The 17,087-nt window shown below is 42.9% G+C and overlaps 1 protein-coding gene across 1 annotated transcript in view; it reads right to left on the bottom strand.

Moving 5' to 3' along the window:
• OTOP1 (otopetrin 1) overlaps positions 1-12,435 on the bottom strand; it is a 106,063-nt gene extending 93,628 nt beyond the window's left edge. Inside the window, exons 1-2 of the mRNA XM_030192600.1 lie at positions 12,322-12,435; positions 11,490-12,002 (exon numbers count right to left, since the gene is read on the bottom strand). Of these exons, the coding sequence (XP_030048460.1) occupies positions 11,490-11,982 (493 nt within the window). The 5' untranslated portion in view covers positions 11,983-12,002; positions 12,322-12,435. The remainder of the gene's footprint in view (positions 1-11,489; positions 12,003-12,321) is intronic.
• Positions 12,436-17,087: the final 4,652 nt, after the last annotated feature.

The following is a 17,087-nucleotide window of genomic DNA, read 5'->3' as shown; positions in this document are numbered from 1 at the left end:
TCCTCCATTCTTCCCTCTTTCCTAAATGCCTCATCTGTTACTCTCCTTCCCATCTTATTCCCTTGCCTCCCTCTATTGCACTTCCTTCTCTTCTTTCTGTCCTCTTTTCTCTTGCCCGATTTCCTTCCTTTCTTCCAAATCCCCCTATTTTCCTGCTGTTCTCCTTCCCCTTCTCTCCCTCCTTATTTCATCTCTCTTCTTCCCTCCTCTTTTATCTCTTCCTTCCCCATCCTGATCATTTCCTCTTTTATATCTCTTCCTCTATTTCCTTTCCTATATTCTTCCCCTCTGTCAATCCCCTTCTTTTCCTCCCCTCTTCCTTCAGGTCCGTTCTGCTGCTATCTCGCCCCCTTTTTATCCGCCTGTCCTCTTCAACATCTATTTTGCTTTTCTCCTCCTCCCTAACCCTCTTCCTTACATTTTAACAACATATCACAGTAATAAAAACTTTGACCTGATATTGAAAAGCTATCATCCAATAACCTGCCACCAAGATAAGTGCTGTTGACCGGGACCACCAATTTTCTCACTGCATTACCGGGATAATGTGCTGAAAATCATTACGTTACAGACTGTCCTAGAAGTATTTGGGTAGTGCAAGGACAGATCAGGAAATTATGCGGATAGCAATATTCAGAGCCATTATTCAGATAATTACCTGGATACTTTAGGACAGAAAAATTACTCTGCTACGTGATCCGGATAGTTATCTGACAGTGGTGCTGAATATCGTCATTATCTAGATAACTCCAGAAATCCACAGCTGGCACTGAAGATCCAGTAATAATATTTAAATGCGACAACTGGCATTTAATAGACATGCTGACTGCAGAGTTTAAATACTAACCTGATGTGTTGTAGGACCTCCTAGAAAAGAAACTGACTAGGAACTTGTTTTAGATTATGAAAAGCCTCTTTGAAATGTGAAGGTATTTTCTATTCTTCAAGGAAAATTAAACATTGATCCTTTAGAATCCCTAAGAAAATACAACTGATAAAGTCCACAATGATCATGGCTTTACACAATGTTCTGGGTAAGACAAAAACAATCCCAGACATTGCATTCCAACAGAGATAGTCTTTATTGTCTACCCTGCTTTCTTCCTTTTGGACCCTCAATTCAAAACACAGTTTAGCCATAGTCATGGAATGGAAGAACCCCTTTTATAACAGAGCACTTTATACCTTCTCAATTACCTTCTGTCTTTGTCTTTTCCCTTGTGTAGCATTTTATTTGCATCTTCTTTGTTTTTCCTTTTATTCTGCTATGTTCTGTCTCTGCATTGCTTTTATTCCTGTTCTTGGACCACTGACAGCTCTCTTCACTTTTTCACTTCCATTTTATTTTAACCTTTACATATAATTTCTTTTGTCATCCACTTTATGATCTGATTTGCTCTGTCTTCTTATTTTCCCCTTAGTTTTCCATCTTTATTAATCGTAACGTCGAGGAACCTAACACTGCTACTTTGAACTGAGTAAAACAGCAAACATATTGAGGTCAATATGCAACAGGATGACCACTATTTTAACTTTTAAAGATGGAACTGGCTGTTTGAACTTCTGTGAATTTTCAGTACCAGTTATATAAATAGGAGGTAATTCTCTATAGATTGCCTAAAATTAAGCACCAGAATGATACATGCTGAGCATGAATTCTCTAATGGCAGTTATGTATAGAACTGTCATTATAGAATATTACCATAAGTCTGCAATTACATGCCTACCTTTAGGCATGAGCCCTTGTGCCAGCCAAGGGTGAAATGATCACACCTAAATCTAGACAAGTGCATAAATGCTAGTATTCTATACTCTAAAGCATATATTTTTGTTGGCTCAGGGGTAAATTTGATCAACTTTATCATCACTGTTCCTCCACCTAAAGTTCTGCCAGTGGGGGGGTGCTGTTTCACTATCAAATTTTCAATAGTGAGGGAAAGGCAAGCTCTGCAGGACTCCAGAAATCCTGCCTGTCCCTAGTGACTGAAAACACAATACTGAAGCACCACCACCCACTGGCAGCAATGCATTTTGGAGGACTCCTGCTCAGCTTAGAGGAAACCGTGTCTATCATTACAACATCATTTATACCCTGTTAGCACAGTGTCCCATTGATTGTCCTCCTTCCACCAGGTCTCTGGGATGCCTATTATATCTACCACTTCATTTAGTGCTATACAGTGGCGTAGGAAGGGGGGCGGTGGGGCGGTCCGCCCCGCGTGCATGCCGCTGGGGGAGTGTCGGCTCCACTGGTTCACTGCTATCTCTGCCCCGGAACATTCCTGTTCCAGGGCAGAGAAAGCAGGGAACCAGCGGAGCCGACGCAGCTCACAGCGAAGTGCACTTGGGGCGGAGCAGCCCACCCGCCTGCCCCCTTTGGTAAGAATGTGCTCTGGGGGGTGTATGTGCACGCTCCTGGGGGTGTATGTGCGTGCGCTGAGGGGGGATGCGCCGTGCTGCACCCAGGGGTGGAGGGTGCGCAGCGGCGAACCACCCTGGGTGTCAGCCACCCTCGCTACGGCACTGGTGCTATATACTTTAACTCTCCCATCTTATTTTTTAGGCTTCTAGCATTTGTATACAGACACTTCAAACTGTGTTTTGTCCTTGCATCTACAAGCTGCATAGAAGTTGACAAGGGTCATTTTCATCCTTTACTCTGCTCTCCCATTAAAAAAAAAAACTCCTGGCTTTCTTTAGGTGCTCAAGTGCTGGTACAGGTGGATACGCTGAAAGACCCGGGCTTCATCTGGTACATGAGCCCAACGTAAATACCATTGACATTGCACCCCTATAACAGCTCTGTCCCGGATCAAGGCCTGAGTAAGCAGCTACCCTTATTACAATGTGCCCACATCCCCCATATCTACTAGAATCTGATGCAGTCAACCTCAGATCTATGACATGATATGGAAAGGAAGGGGGGTGGAGGAGTTTGGACAGCACCCACCTTTGACCAATATAAGAGTGACCAGTATATCACACACATGCCTTCCTAGCACATTGTTCATAGGTACATAAGCGTTGCCATACTGTGACAGACCAAAGGTCCATCAAGCCCAGTATTCTGATTCCAACAGTGGCCAATCCAGGTTACAAGTACCTGGCAAGATCCCAAAACACTACATTTTATGCTGCTTATCCTATAAATAAGCAGAAGATTTTCCCCAAGTCCATTTTAATAATGGCTTTTAGACTTTTCTTTTAGGAAGTTATCCAAACCTTTTTTAAAACTCTGCTAAGCTAACCACTTTTACCACATTCAATGGCAATGAATTCCAGAGTTTAATTACACATTGAGTGAAGAAATATTTTCTCCGATTCGTTTTAAATTTACTTTGTGGCTTCATTGAATGCCCCTTAGTCCTAGTATTTTTTGGAAAAAGTAAACAAGCAATTCACATCTACCCATTCCACTCCACTCATTATTTTATATACCTCTATCATATCTCCCCTCTGCCATCTTTTCTCCAAGCTGAAGAGCCCAAGCCATTTCAGCCTTTCCTCATAGGGAAGTTGTCCTACCCCTTTATCATTTTTGTCGCCCTTCTCTGTACCTTTTCTAATTCCACTATATCTTTTTTGAGATGCGGTGACCAGAAATGTACACAGTATTTGAGATGCGGTCGCACCATGGACTGATACAAAGGCATTATAACATCCTCGTTTTTATTTTCTATTCCTTTCCTATTAATACCTAAAATTCTATTTGCATTCTTTGCCGCCGCAGCACACTGAGCAGACGGTTTCAAAGTATTGTCAACGATGACTCCTACATCCTTTTACTGGTCGGTGACTCCTAACACGGAACCTTGCATCACATAGCTATAGTTCAGGTTCCTCTTACCCATATGCATCACTTTGCACTTGCTCACATTAAACATAATCTGTCATTTGGACGCCCAGTCTTGTAAGATCGACTTGCAATGTTGCACAATGCTTTTGCAATTTAACAACTTTGAATAACTTTCTGTTATCAGCAAACCCATGTCACCTGTATTTAGGGGGCCACAGCTCTAACCCCTACACCACACATGTACCTGACAAAGGAGTGTAAGAACATAAGAACATAAGCATTGACATACTGTGACAGACTGAAGGTCCATTAAGCCCAATATCCTGTTTCCAACAGTGGCCAATACAGGTCACAAGTACCTGGCAAGATCCCAGAACAGTAAAACAGATTTTATGCTGCTTAACCTATAAATAAGCACTGGATTTTCCCAAGCCCATCTTAATAATGGCTTATGCACTTTTCTTTTAGGAAATTATCCAAACCTTTTTTAACCCTGCTAAGCTAACTGAAGAAGGAAAAGGGGCACTCAAAGAGGACAAGGCCATAGTCGAGAGATTGAATGAATTCTTTGCTTTGGTCTTTAGGGAAGAAGATGTAAGAGATCTACCTGTACTGGAAATGGTTTTCAAGGGCGACAATGCGGAAGGAGCTGAAAGAAATCTTGGTAAACCTGGAAGACGTGGAGGGGCATAATCGAACGCGAACACCCATCTCCATGGGCGTCTATGTCCGCGAACGGGTATGTGAAGGGGCGGGCGGTTTGAACTGTATTTTCGAAAAAGATGGGCGTCCATCCTTCATTTCGAAAATACAGTTTTTGTACGGACCAAATGCCATGGATTTGGTCCTTTCTGAGATGTGCGGGCTTTTTTTTTTTTTCGATAATGGAAACTAAAAACGCCCAGCTCAGAAACGTCCTAATCCAAGCCATTTGGTCGTAGGAGGGACAACTGTACAACAGTACCATATCTCTTAGGGATGAAGGGGGCAAGTACATGTGGGTTTTAGAGGCCTCCCATTTACCACCACAAGTGTTACAGGGAGGGGGGGAAGGGCCTGGGTCTGCCTGCCTGAAGTGCACTGCAGTACCCACTAAAAGTGCTCCAGGGACAGGACTTGTTGCTGCTGTATAACCTTGGCACACCAGTCCACACCTGAAGACTAATCTCTCGGAAAAAGTCCTTTATTTGAATAAACACGTTTACTCACAGTTAACTGCAGATCAGAGGTTGTGCCCCACTGGCAAAGAGTCTCCCTGGTACTGAGATTAGCAGTAGGTCAGAGCTGGCAGAATGGTGTACAATGCCCACTTTCAGTAACGTGGTTAACACATGAAAGGGAGCTAAAACTGGCTTACAAAAATGGCCACTACCGCATGGACTACCGGAAACAAAACAGGGCACACTCTGAGCCAGTAAGCAGGGGGAAAAGCACCATGGGAGTAGAGCCTACCAACTACCAACCTCGTGAGCGTTGAACACAAGCTAGTGGAATCACGGAGCCCACTACCCTACACCCACCACAATGCATTGCTGATGTGACTCTGCAGTGCGCATAACAGAAAAGGTGTCACACTCACCCGAGAGCCACATCAGAACCAGGGAAAGGCTGTTACAGGACAGAACACATTCTGCTGTCATGGAGTTGGGTACGGCATTTGAGGCTGGCATAGAGGCTGGGGAAAAAATCTTTGTAAAGTGGGTTTTTTTGGTGGGAGGGGGTTAGTGACCACTGGGGGAGTCAGGGGTGGTCATCCCCGATTCCCTCCAGTGGTCATCTAGTCATTTAGGGCACCTTTTTGGGACTTGTTCGTGAAAAAACAGGGTCCAACAAAAGTGACCCAAATTTGCGCTAAAAACACCTTTCTTTTTTCGATTATCGGCCGAGGACGCCCATCTCTCCTCAGCCGATAACCACGCCCCAGTCCCGCCTTCACCATGCCTCTAACACGCCCCCGTCAACTTTGCCCGTTTCCGCAACAGATTGCAGTTGAAGACGACCACAATCGGCTTTCGATTATACCAATTTGGGCGCTCACGGGAGAAAGACGCCCATCTCCCGATTTGGGTCGAAATATGGGCGTCTTTCTCTTTCAAAAATAAGCTGGATGCTGAGCCATATTGACAAGATAAAGAGTGATAAATCTCTTGGACCAGATGGCATACACCCCAGGGTACTGAAAGAACTCAAACATAAAATTGACGATCTGTTGTTAGTGATCTGTAACTTGTTGTCAAAATCATCCATAGTACCTGAAGATTGGAGGGTGGCCAATGTAACACCAATTTTTAGAAAGGGTTCAGTGGTGATCTGGGAAAACAGACCAGAAAGCCTGACTTCAGTGCCAGGGAAAATAGTGGAAACTATTATAAAGAATAAAATTACAGAACACGTAGGCAAACATGTTTTAATGGGTTCAGCCATATCGCTTATTGCCTTATCGCTTCATTTCTTTGAAAGCATAAATAAACATGTGGATAAAGGTGAGCTAGTTTATGTAGTGTATCTAGATTTTCAGAAAGCTTTTGATAAAGTTCCTCCTGAGAGATTCCTGAGAAAATTAAAGAGTCATAGAATAGGAGGCAATGTTCTGTTGTTGTTTAAGAACTGGTTATTGGACAGAAAACAGAGGGAAGGGTTAAATGGCCATTTTTCTATATGGAGGCGGGTGAATAGCGGAGTGCCGCAGGGAACGGAGCTATTTAACATATCTATAAATTATGTAGAAAACAGAACGACGAGTGAGGTGATTAAATTTGCAGATGACACAAAGCTATTCAAAGTTGTCAACACATACGTGAATTGTGAAAAATTGCAAGAAGACCTTAGGAAATTGGAAGACTGGGCATCCAAGTGGCAGATGAAATTTAATATGGACAAATGCAAAGTGATGCACATTGGAAAGAATGATCTGAATCACAGTTACCTGATACTAGGGTCCACCTTAGGAGTCAGCACTCAAGAAAAAGATCTAGGTGTCATTGTAGACATTATACTGAAATTTTCTGCCCAGCATGCGGCGGCAGCTAAAAAAAACAAACAGGATGCTAGGAATTATTAGGAAAGGGATGCAAAATAAAATCAAGAATATTACAATGCCTCTGTATCACTACATGGTGTGACCCAACTTGAATATTGTGTTAAATTCTGGTCGCAGTATCTGAAAAAAAGATGTGGAGGGGCATTTTCGATATGATGTCTAAGTCTGGCTTTAGATGTTTTGCAAAAAACGTCCAACATCTGAATAGCAAAGAAGATCATTTTCAAAAAAGAAAAACGTCTATCTTTTGTTTTCGAAAATAGAAGTTTTTGTGGTTTGGACATTTTATTTTTTGGTCCATCTTTGAAGAAAAAATGTCCAAGTGCAAAGCGCACAAAATCAAGCCATTGAGATGTAGGAGGAGCCAGCATTTTTAGTACACTGGTCCCCCTGACATCCCAGGAAAGCAATGGGGCACCCTAGGGGGCATTGCAGTAGATTTCATAAAATGCTCCTAGGTACACATCTGACCATTGCTCCCTTACATTGTCTGCTGAGCCCCCCAAAACCCACTACCCCCAACTGTACTACTACTACTACTACTACTACTTAACATTTCTAGAGCGCTACTAGGGTTACGCAGCGCTGTACAATTTAACAAAGAGAGACAGTCCCTGCTCAAAGAGCTTACAATCTAATAGACAAGTGAACGGTCGGTCCGATAGGGGCAGTCAAATTGGGGCAGTCTGGATTCACTGAACTGTACACCACTACCATAGCCCTTACATGTGAAGGGTGCACCTCTATGTGGATACAGTGGGTTTCTGGTGAGTTTTAGAGGGCTCACAGTTTCCTCCACAAGTGTAACAGGTAGGGGGAGGTAGAAGCCTGGATCCACCTGTCTGCAGTGCCCTGCACCCACCACTAGACTACTACAGAGGCTGTCAAGTAATGTTTTTCATCATATTTTTGGGGGGTGGTAGGAGGTTAGTGACCACTGGGGGAATAAGGGGAGGTCATCCCTGATTCCCTCCAGTGGTCATCCAGTTACTTTAAATCTAGATTGAAAGCCCACCTCTTTAACATTGCTTTTGACTCTTAACCACTTGTAACCACTCGCCTCCACCTACCCTCCTCTCCTCCTTCCTGTACACATTAATTGATTTGATTTGCTTACTTTATTTTTTGTCTATTAGATTGTAAGCTCTTTAAGCAGGGACTGTCTTTCTTCTATGTTTGTGCAGCGCTGCGTACGCCTTGTAGCGCTATAGAAATGCTAAATAATAGTAGTAGTAGTAGTAGTAGTAGTAGTAGTACTTAGGGCACCTTTTTGTGCCTTATTCGCAGGTCTAGCCCAAAACGTCTTAGCTTTAGTCCTGGACGTTTTTGTTTTCTTCCGTTATGGCTGAAAAACAAAAACATCTAAGTCTCGGGAATGCCCAAGTCCTGCCCTGAACACGCTCCTGATACGCCCCCTTGAGATTTGGACGCACGTCTGACAGACTTCAAAGAAAAACATTTAAAAACAGGTTTTGAGAATACTGATTTGGATGTTTTTGTGAGAAAAACATCCAAATGCTGCTTTATGCCACTTTTTAGATGCTTTTCTGTTTTGAAAATGAGCCCAATAGTGGAATTAGAAAAGACTCAAAGAAGAGCAACCAAAATGACAAAAGGGATGGAACTCCTTCCATATGAGAAAAGGCTAAAGAGATTAAGGCTCTTCAGCTTGGTAAAGAGATGGCTGAGGGGGGATATGATTGAGGTCTATAAAATCTTTAGTGGTATAGAACGGGTACAAGTGAATCGATTTTTCACTCTTTCAAAAAGTACAAAGACGAGGGTATACTCAATGAAATTACATGGAAATGCTTTTAAAACAAATAGGAGGAGATATTTTTTCACTCAATGAATAGCTAAGCTCTGGAACTCACTACCGGAAGATGTGGTAATGGCAGTTAGCATATCTGGGTTTTAAAAAGTTTTGGACAAGTTCCTGGAGGAAAAGTCCACAGTCTGTTATTGAGATGGACATGAGGGAAGCCACTGCTTGGCCCGGGATTGGTAGCATGGAATGTTGTTACTAATTGGATTTCTGCCAGGTATTTGTGACCTGGATTGGCCACTGTTGGAAGCAGGATACTGGCCTAGATGGACAATTGGTCTGACACAGTGTGGCTATTCTTACGTTCTTAACTACATTCTCTGGCAATGAATTCCAGAGTTTAATTACTCATTGATGAGTGATGAAAACTTTTCTCTGATTTGTTTTAAATTTACTACTTGGTAGTTTCATTCTGTGCCCTCAGTCCTAGTATTTTTAGAAAGAGTAAACAAATGATTCACAGCTAGCCGTTCCATTCCACTCAGTATTTTGTAGTCCTCTGTCACATCTCTCCTCGGCTGTCTCTTCTCCAAGCTGAAGAGAACTAGTCACTTTAGCCTTTCTTCATAGGGAAGTAGGTCCATCTTCATTATCATTTTTGTTGCCCTCCTCTATACTTTTTCTAATTCCTCTATATCTTTTTTGAGATGTGATGACCAGAATTGTATGCAGTATTCGATGTGCAGTCGCACCATGGAGCAATGCAAGGCATTATAACATTCTCATTTTTCTTTTCCATTCCTTTCCTAATAATGCCTAACATTCTACTTGCTTTCTTAGCCGCTGCTGCACACTGAGCAGAGGGTTCAAGGAGAACTGTGAGAGCACCTGTTGCCACCAGAATGGATGGCTTCTCCTGGCCCAGAGCTCACATTTATTATCTTTAAAAGTGGACTAACACGGCTACTACACAACTTTACTTTAAACAAAGTTATATCCTTTAGAACTTCCTAATACATGCAGATTAACTGTATATGTGTTAATTTGTCTATGTTAAATCTATTATGCAGTCACTAGGGGACCCTATTACTACTACTACTATTTAGCATTTCTATAGCGCTACAAGGCATACGCAGCGCTGCACAAACATAGAAGAAAGACAGTCCCTGCTCAAAGAGCTTACAATCTATTACTAAGCTGTGGTAAAAAAGTGGCCTGTGGTATTACTAGCGTGTGAGTTTCCCACATGCTGAGGCTGCTTTTAGCATGGCTGTAAAATGGCCACATTTTCCATTTGTTCCATTAATGGCCATGCACTAATTTCCCAATTAGCATGTGGTCATTAGCACAGGAACCCCTACTGACACCTATTTACTAGGTGGTAAGTGCTTCCGCACTAACCACATGCTAATCGGTTAGTGTGCAGTGTTGCAGCTGCACTACACAATTAACACTGAGCATGCCTACTCTCTGCCCCCAGCTCTAAAAATCATTTTACATTTTACAGTGATACCTCGGTTTTCGTCGATAATCCATCCGAAAACCATCGGCGAAATCCGAAACCGACGAAAACCGAGGCAATTATTTCCATATGAATCACTGAGCAGGAGAACACAGGGGTCGCCCTTTGTTTTCGCAAAATTAACAGCGGGTCACATGGGCACGCTGACGAAATCCAAGGCAACCGACGAAATCCGAGACAAATTTTTTTGCGGAAAAAAATTGACGAAAACCGAAAACCGATGATAACCAAAGTCAACAAAAACCGAGGTATTACTGTATAGCATTTGGGAAGCATGCCTCAACCCTCAAACTAGGGAAAGTGAAAGGGGATCAGTATTTGATATACTGCCTTTCTGCTTTTACAATCAAAGCAGTTTACGTATTATATTCAGGTACTTATTTTTGTACCTGGGGCAATGGAGGGTTAAGTGACTTCAATAGAGTCACAAGGAGCTGCAGTGTTTTTAACCTGTGGTAAGCACGTTTGTGTTTATAGTAGCTTAATTAAAGCACCCCTAGATAGTTTAAAGCATGTTGACAAATCAAAGTGGAGGAGTGGCCTAGTGGTTAGGTTGGTGGACTTTGGTACTGGGGAACTGAGGAACTGAGTTGGATTCCCACTTCAGGCACAGGCAGCTCCCTGTGACTCTGGGCAAGTCACTTAACCCTCCATTGCCCCAGGTACAAATAAGTACCTGTATACAATATGTAAGCCGCATTGAGCCTGCCATGAGTGGGAAAGCGCAGGGTACAAATGTAATAAAAATAAAATAAATGCATGCTAATGAATGCACATCCATAAAAGGATTATGTAATAAATAATAATAATTATATACAAAATAGTTCTGTTGTCTCAAATACAGTGATACGGGAGAGGGGTTATAGCATCTTTTATCTATCCTAAAATACTTAAATCACTAAAACAATTACAATACAATTAAGAAAAAGGGAGAGAAAAAAGACAGGTGGCATGTACTGATATGGATGGATAGGTTTAATACCAGACCCTGACACAACTTGAATCAGAATTACAGAGATCTCCTGAAGATCAAAGGAAAAGGAATTAAGATGGTTTTGAAGATGGTTTTGAATAAGGATTTTAACAGGGAATAAGAATCATTTATGAATACAGAGAGGAAGCCTAAGAGATTTTTAGCACTGAACAGCAAAGTCCCGGAGTGAAGCAGGGTGCAGCAGTGGCAGGAAGGAAGAAAAGCCAGCAAGAGCCTGGTGAAAAAGCAGATGGCCCAAGATAGACAATTAGGATAATTTCTTGATACGTCCAGACGCAGATGGGATTCTAGGAAAGTTCTATGAATACAGGAGAAACATGATCTCCAAATCTGGTAAGATTAGAGAGTCAGCTTATAAATATGTTTACTTACACCTTAACCATCGTGCTCCTGCGTGAGTGTCTTTCTCCTTGTTTAATCTTCTCTGGGAATAACTTCTGAAAACATACCACAGCATCCAGATGAGCTGGATCAACATTAATGTAATCAAATAGGATAGTAGGTCTCCCTCGGTTAATCCAACAGCATGTATAGCCCAAGCAAACATCAGTAAAAGTCCAGCCAAGAAAACATTGATGCCATACTGGCTGCTGAGAATTTCACAATTTTTCTTTGGGCGGTTATTGATTGTACTGAAGTTTATTTTTTCCTCCAGAGGTTTTTTCTCCTGCTCAGGAGTTAGAGCAGGACCTGGAACTGGAGCCAGTATGAGACCTGGAGCCGGACCCAGGGTGCGACCCAGACCTGGAGCCTGTATGGGATCTGGAGTTGGAATATGTATGGGACTCATTGCTGAACTGGGAACAGATAAATTCGTTGAGCACAGTTCTTGTGACAAGATGTCTAACTTATTTCCTTCAGCCATCCTGTTTATATTTTTAATTCCTGAAAAGAAGGGGGAAAAATCTGATTTTAGGACAGTGTTACAAAATGAGAAAAAAGTATATGTCCAAAATGAAAAATCAAGCCAAACTCTTTAAGAAAGTGTAAAAAGCTGTACTAGCATAGGAATTATAAACATTGTAGGATTGGAGACTGACTGCCAAAATACTATTTCAATGCCAAAATTTTCTCATTGAAGTGAAGAGATCAGTTTTTAAGAAAAGCAAAGTTCACATTCATGATAAGCTCTGTAAATATAAAATGTTATCACTCAATGTAAACAAAATATATGCAAAAGGGATGTTCGTATTCTTTGCCTTACCCAAGAAGTAGAGGCTTTAGAATCAGTGGAACCTGCTGCCTCAGCACAAAGCAATGTTTCTCTTTAAATTTTCCTCTCAGGTATTTATATATTTTTGCATTTCCCTCAGTAATTAAAAACTTCGATCCTTTTTATACAGATGGTTTTTGTAAAGAGACGTCAGCAGAATTCCACTTGCAGGTGGATAGGATTTCAGTGGTAACACCTACAGTGCAGTCCTGAGAATGAAAAAAGCCACAACCCCCAGCTTCCCCACAAAGAGACAGGCTGCAAAGATTAACCATGCAGATACCAGCTCTAACTTACAAGCAGGTTGCTTTTTAAGCTGGCGTCAACATGACATGGGTGAGAAAGAAAGAATAGATGAACTAGTTTTTTTACTCTTAATTTTTTTGTACTAATCCATGCCTTCAGTTTATGGGCTCTATTTATGAAGCTATGTTAATGCACATTAAAGCACATTCATGTGATTTATCTCATGTTCTATAATCAAACTGCATTATTCTTAGTCAGTGCCGTAGCGATGGCTAATGACACCCGGGGCAGGTCGCCACTGCGCACCCCCCCCCCAGGTGCAGCACGGCACGACCTCCACTCCGGAGCGAAAAAAAACCCTCCGGACCTGCATTCTTACCTGCGGGAGGGCCGATCCACCCCGAGTTCACGTCACTCGGAGCTGCGTCGGCCCCGCTGGTTCCCTGCTCTCTCTGCCCTGGAAGAGGAAGTAACCTGTTCCGGGGCAGAGGGAGCAGGGAACCAGCGGGGCCGGCACCCCCCCGAGCGCGTGCACCCGGGGTGGACCGCCCCTCCCGCCCCCTCCTTCCTACGCTACTGTTCTTAGTGGAGTCTATTTACCAACTGTCCCCTGGATTCTATACAACATGTGGTGAGTTGCACGCATTAAATTGGGCAAGCACATCTTAATTGAGTAGTGAGCCAATCAGTGATAATTGGCCATTAACAACCAATTATCAGCACTAATTGGCAATAATTGGTATTTATACATGCTTCTTTGTAGTTATATTCTAAAAAGAGGTCCACAAATTCTAATGCCCATACATGAAAAGGGAATGTGAACATGGGAGGAGTGTGGGCGTGTTGGAGGCATTCCTCAAATTTATGAGCATGGTTCTAGAAGTCAAGGGAACATGCCTATATTTACGCTCGGGTATTTATACCAGGTTTTCAGTAGTGTAAATGGTTGCACCTAAATGTAGGTGTCTTCCCCAGCCCTATGCACTTTTCTATAAACTGCGCCTAACTATTTTTAGACGCACCTATTATTAGACACCATTTACAGAACCTGGCTCTATGTGCTTTAATTAATGTCCATTAATGCATATTAACCCTCATTAATAGGTTAACACAGCTTAGAAAATATACAGCCCTATGATTCGAAGTGCAACCCAGCTATTTTCTTATATTTACATATAAATTATAATCTAAAGCTTTTAGACCCCATACTGATTAATCATGGTTCAAACCCGAGACAAGGGTCACTGCAGATTCTGGCTAGGGAACGCTGATTCCCTGTAATCTGTAAAGGGTATACTGTACCAAGGAAAGGGAGAGGAAGGGTCTGACTCATCAACAGTATTATCAGAAAAGCTTCCTAAGAAAAATTACAAAGAAGATATATTACAAGTGAATACAGCAAGTTATGTCACAGAGCATTATGGGAAATAACATGAACTATGCAAGTTAAGCTCCTAGAGCACTTAAAGATGCTATATTACCAAAAGAAGGATTATTAAAGCCAAATGCCATTTACAAAGAATGAGCTGATAAGTCAAATGCATGCAATCTGTGGCCAAATCTTAGTGAAGGTCTTGGGAGTGTATTTCCAAGAGCTGTGAGGTGTGCCACTGACAATTTGACTTAGCAAGCCTGTGTCATAACAAGCATGTGGTACTTAAAATCCCTGTTACCATAACCTTCTCCTGCTTTCCCTAAACCCTAAAATTACCACCATATTGCCTCCTGCACCCACTTTCACTGCCACATTGATCACCCCAGTCAGAGCTTGAAATGTTACATCCTGCACCCTCTCCCTCCGCTACCACAGTCACAACTACCACTCCTGACATGGAAATGTGGGTCCTGCTGCTGTTCCCTGAAACTATGATTGCTATCAGTTCTAGTTAAGTAGAAAACAATTATCCAAAGCACTGCTTATCTTCCTTCTCTTCCTACTAAATTTAATCTTCAGGCAACAAAAATTAGAAAAATGGAGATTAATATAGAAAAGAGAAGGAATGAGCCTAGTACAATAGTAACAAATATCTTTTGCCTTAAAAATTGTGATTACAGAAAGAAGAACACCATGGATTAAAATAAGTATGAACATCCAGTCCAGAAACCAAGCCAGACCACAATAGTCAGCCAGGTAGTAGAATAGGAGTACATGGTCTTTACTGCGTACAGATAATGAAGGATAATGTATTGGCAGATTATTGCTTGATGGCTTCCAGAGAGTTATTTGTGGATGGATCTTTGATTAGAATCCTTATTTTTATTTGTGATACTCAGTCCACATCTTCAGATAGACTAGTGTTTTAGAGCTTGGATACTTTATCTATACACGTCAGATAGGTGAAGTGTGAAAAATAGTGGAATTGGTAGGACCACACACAGTGATCAAAAGCCCAATGATCCTTGCAGAGCACAGACTCATTTGTACTGCTGGTAAAAGTATCGTGAGGTTATAGGTAAAGGATAAAATGTAGGGGTTTTACAGAGACTTTGGGTAAAAGCCTAGCACTTACCCAGAGCTTGAAGAGCAGCCAATGGCGTAGCCAAGGGTGGGCCCAGGTGGGCCCAGGCCCACCCACTTTAGGCTCAGGCCCACCCAGTAGCAGCACATCTGTGATGTGGCTGGCAGGGATCCCAAAGTCCCACCATCCGAAAACTCCCAACAACTGTCCCTCCTGTATACCTTGTAAATAGCAGATCTTCACCTGAAGTAAGCAGCAACTGATGCATACTGCTCACACCAGCACCACAGCCTTTCCTCTGATGTATTCCCACCTAATACGGAAACAGGAAGTTGCATCAGAGGGAAGCCTGTGGGGCCAACATGAGCAGTGTGTATTAGTTGCTGCATGCTGCTGATGAAAATCTGCTATTTAAAAGGCATGCAGGGGAGGGGGGGGGGGGTGTTTGAGAGACCATATGGCATGCAGGTGAGAGAAGGAGAGACCAAATCACCTGTGGGAAGGGACATGGTTCTTCTGCCCACTCATCTTGGGCCCAGGCCCACCTAAAATTGAGTGTCTGGCTACGCCCCTGAGAGCAGCACTTTTTTTTAGGAAGATGGCGTTGGAAACCTTCATGAAATGGGTCATGGAGCAAAGGAAGGCTCAGCAAGAGGCAATGGACCTCCAGTTGTCTAAGACCCTTGAGCAGCAGACACAACAGCAGTGGCTATTGCTACAGTTGTTAGAGACACAAGCTTTGGAATTGCGCAACCTTGCAGCTGGACTGCAGAACCAAGAGAGCCAATGGGACTCTGAGGTAAGGCAGTCTGATGGAGCAGTTCTTTCGTGTGGACTGGTCTAGGGGGCTGCCTCTTACTAAGATGGGACCGGAGGATGACCCAGAGGCATTCTTGACTACTTTTGAGCATGTGGCTACAGTTGCCCAGTGGCCTTTGGACCAATGGGCAGTCTTTTTGGCACCCTATTTAATGGGGGCGCCCAAGCTGTCTACAGGGCCATAGACAATACCCGGGCCTTGGATTATAGAGAAGTGAAAGCAGCTATTCAGGATAGGTTGGGCCTCAAAGCAGAAAATTATCGCAGGAGGTATAGGCCTGTATTTTTCAGAAAGGGGATCAATCTCGAGCAGTGGTACAGCAGTTGATGGATTCAGCCTCTCAATGGTTAGAACCAGCCCGGAAATCCCCACAAGACTTAGTTAAAACCATAGTCTTGAAACAATTTCTGACCATTTTACCATCCCCTGTAAAATCCTGGGTTACTAGGCAAGGACCACAATCCATTGAGGAGGCTACCTTGCTAGTGGAGAGATATATGGAGGCTGAAGAGGGATGGAGGGAGAAACAGGAGGTACCCACTTAAGAAATACCAAACACCCCTAGCAGAAAAAAAATAACTAAAAACCCTAGGGAGGAGGCTAGAGATTATAAGAAGGTCATGGGCATAGCTTGACTGTTTCATTTGTTTCTCCTCTCTCCCTTCCCCTCCATCCGTGTGCATCTCCTTCCTTTCTCTTTCCTTCCCTCCATCCTTGTCCAACATTTCTTCTCTCTTCCCTGTCCTCCACTCTATCCATGTCCAGCATTTCTCCTCTCTTCCCTCTCCTCCATCCATGTGCATCTCCTTCCTGAGTTCTCATCCATCCATGTCCAGCAACTCTCCATTCTCCCCTGCCCTCTCCACCATCCATCCATATCCAGCAAATTTCCTCTCTGCCCTGCCCCCTCCATCCATCCATCCATCCATGTCCAGCAATTCTCCTATCTCCCCTGCTCTCCCCTCCATGTCCAGCGATTTCTCTTCTCTACGATGGCAGTGAAAAAAACTGCATAGCAAGCAGTCTCGCCTCCAGTCTTTCCCTTCTCTCACAGTGTCCCGCCCTTGCGGAAACAGGAAATACGTCATCATAGGAAGGCGGGAAACTTTTATGGTTTATAATGAGCTAGAAAACCCAAAAAACTGCAGCATATCATCTGCAAATGGATGGATTAGTAGAGAGGTTAAACCAAAGCCCCATTAGGATGGTAAAGAAATGCAGTGAGGATAAGA

The sequence above is a fragment of the Microcaecilia unicolor genome, chromosome 2 (genome assembly GCF_901765095.1).
Source record: "Microcaecilia unicolor chromosome 2, aMicUni1.1, whole genome shotgun sequence".
Lineage (NCBI taxonomy): Eukaryota > Metazoa > Chordata > Amphibia > Gymnophiona > Siphonopidae > Microcaecilia > Microcaecilia unicolor.
Note: the sequence above shows the minus strand (reverse complement) of the source record. Positions and strands in the feature narration are given on the sequence as shown.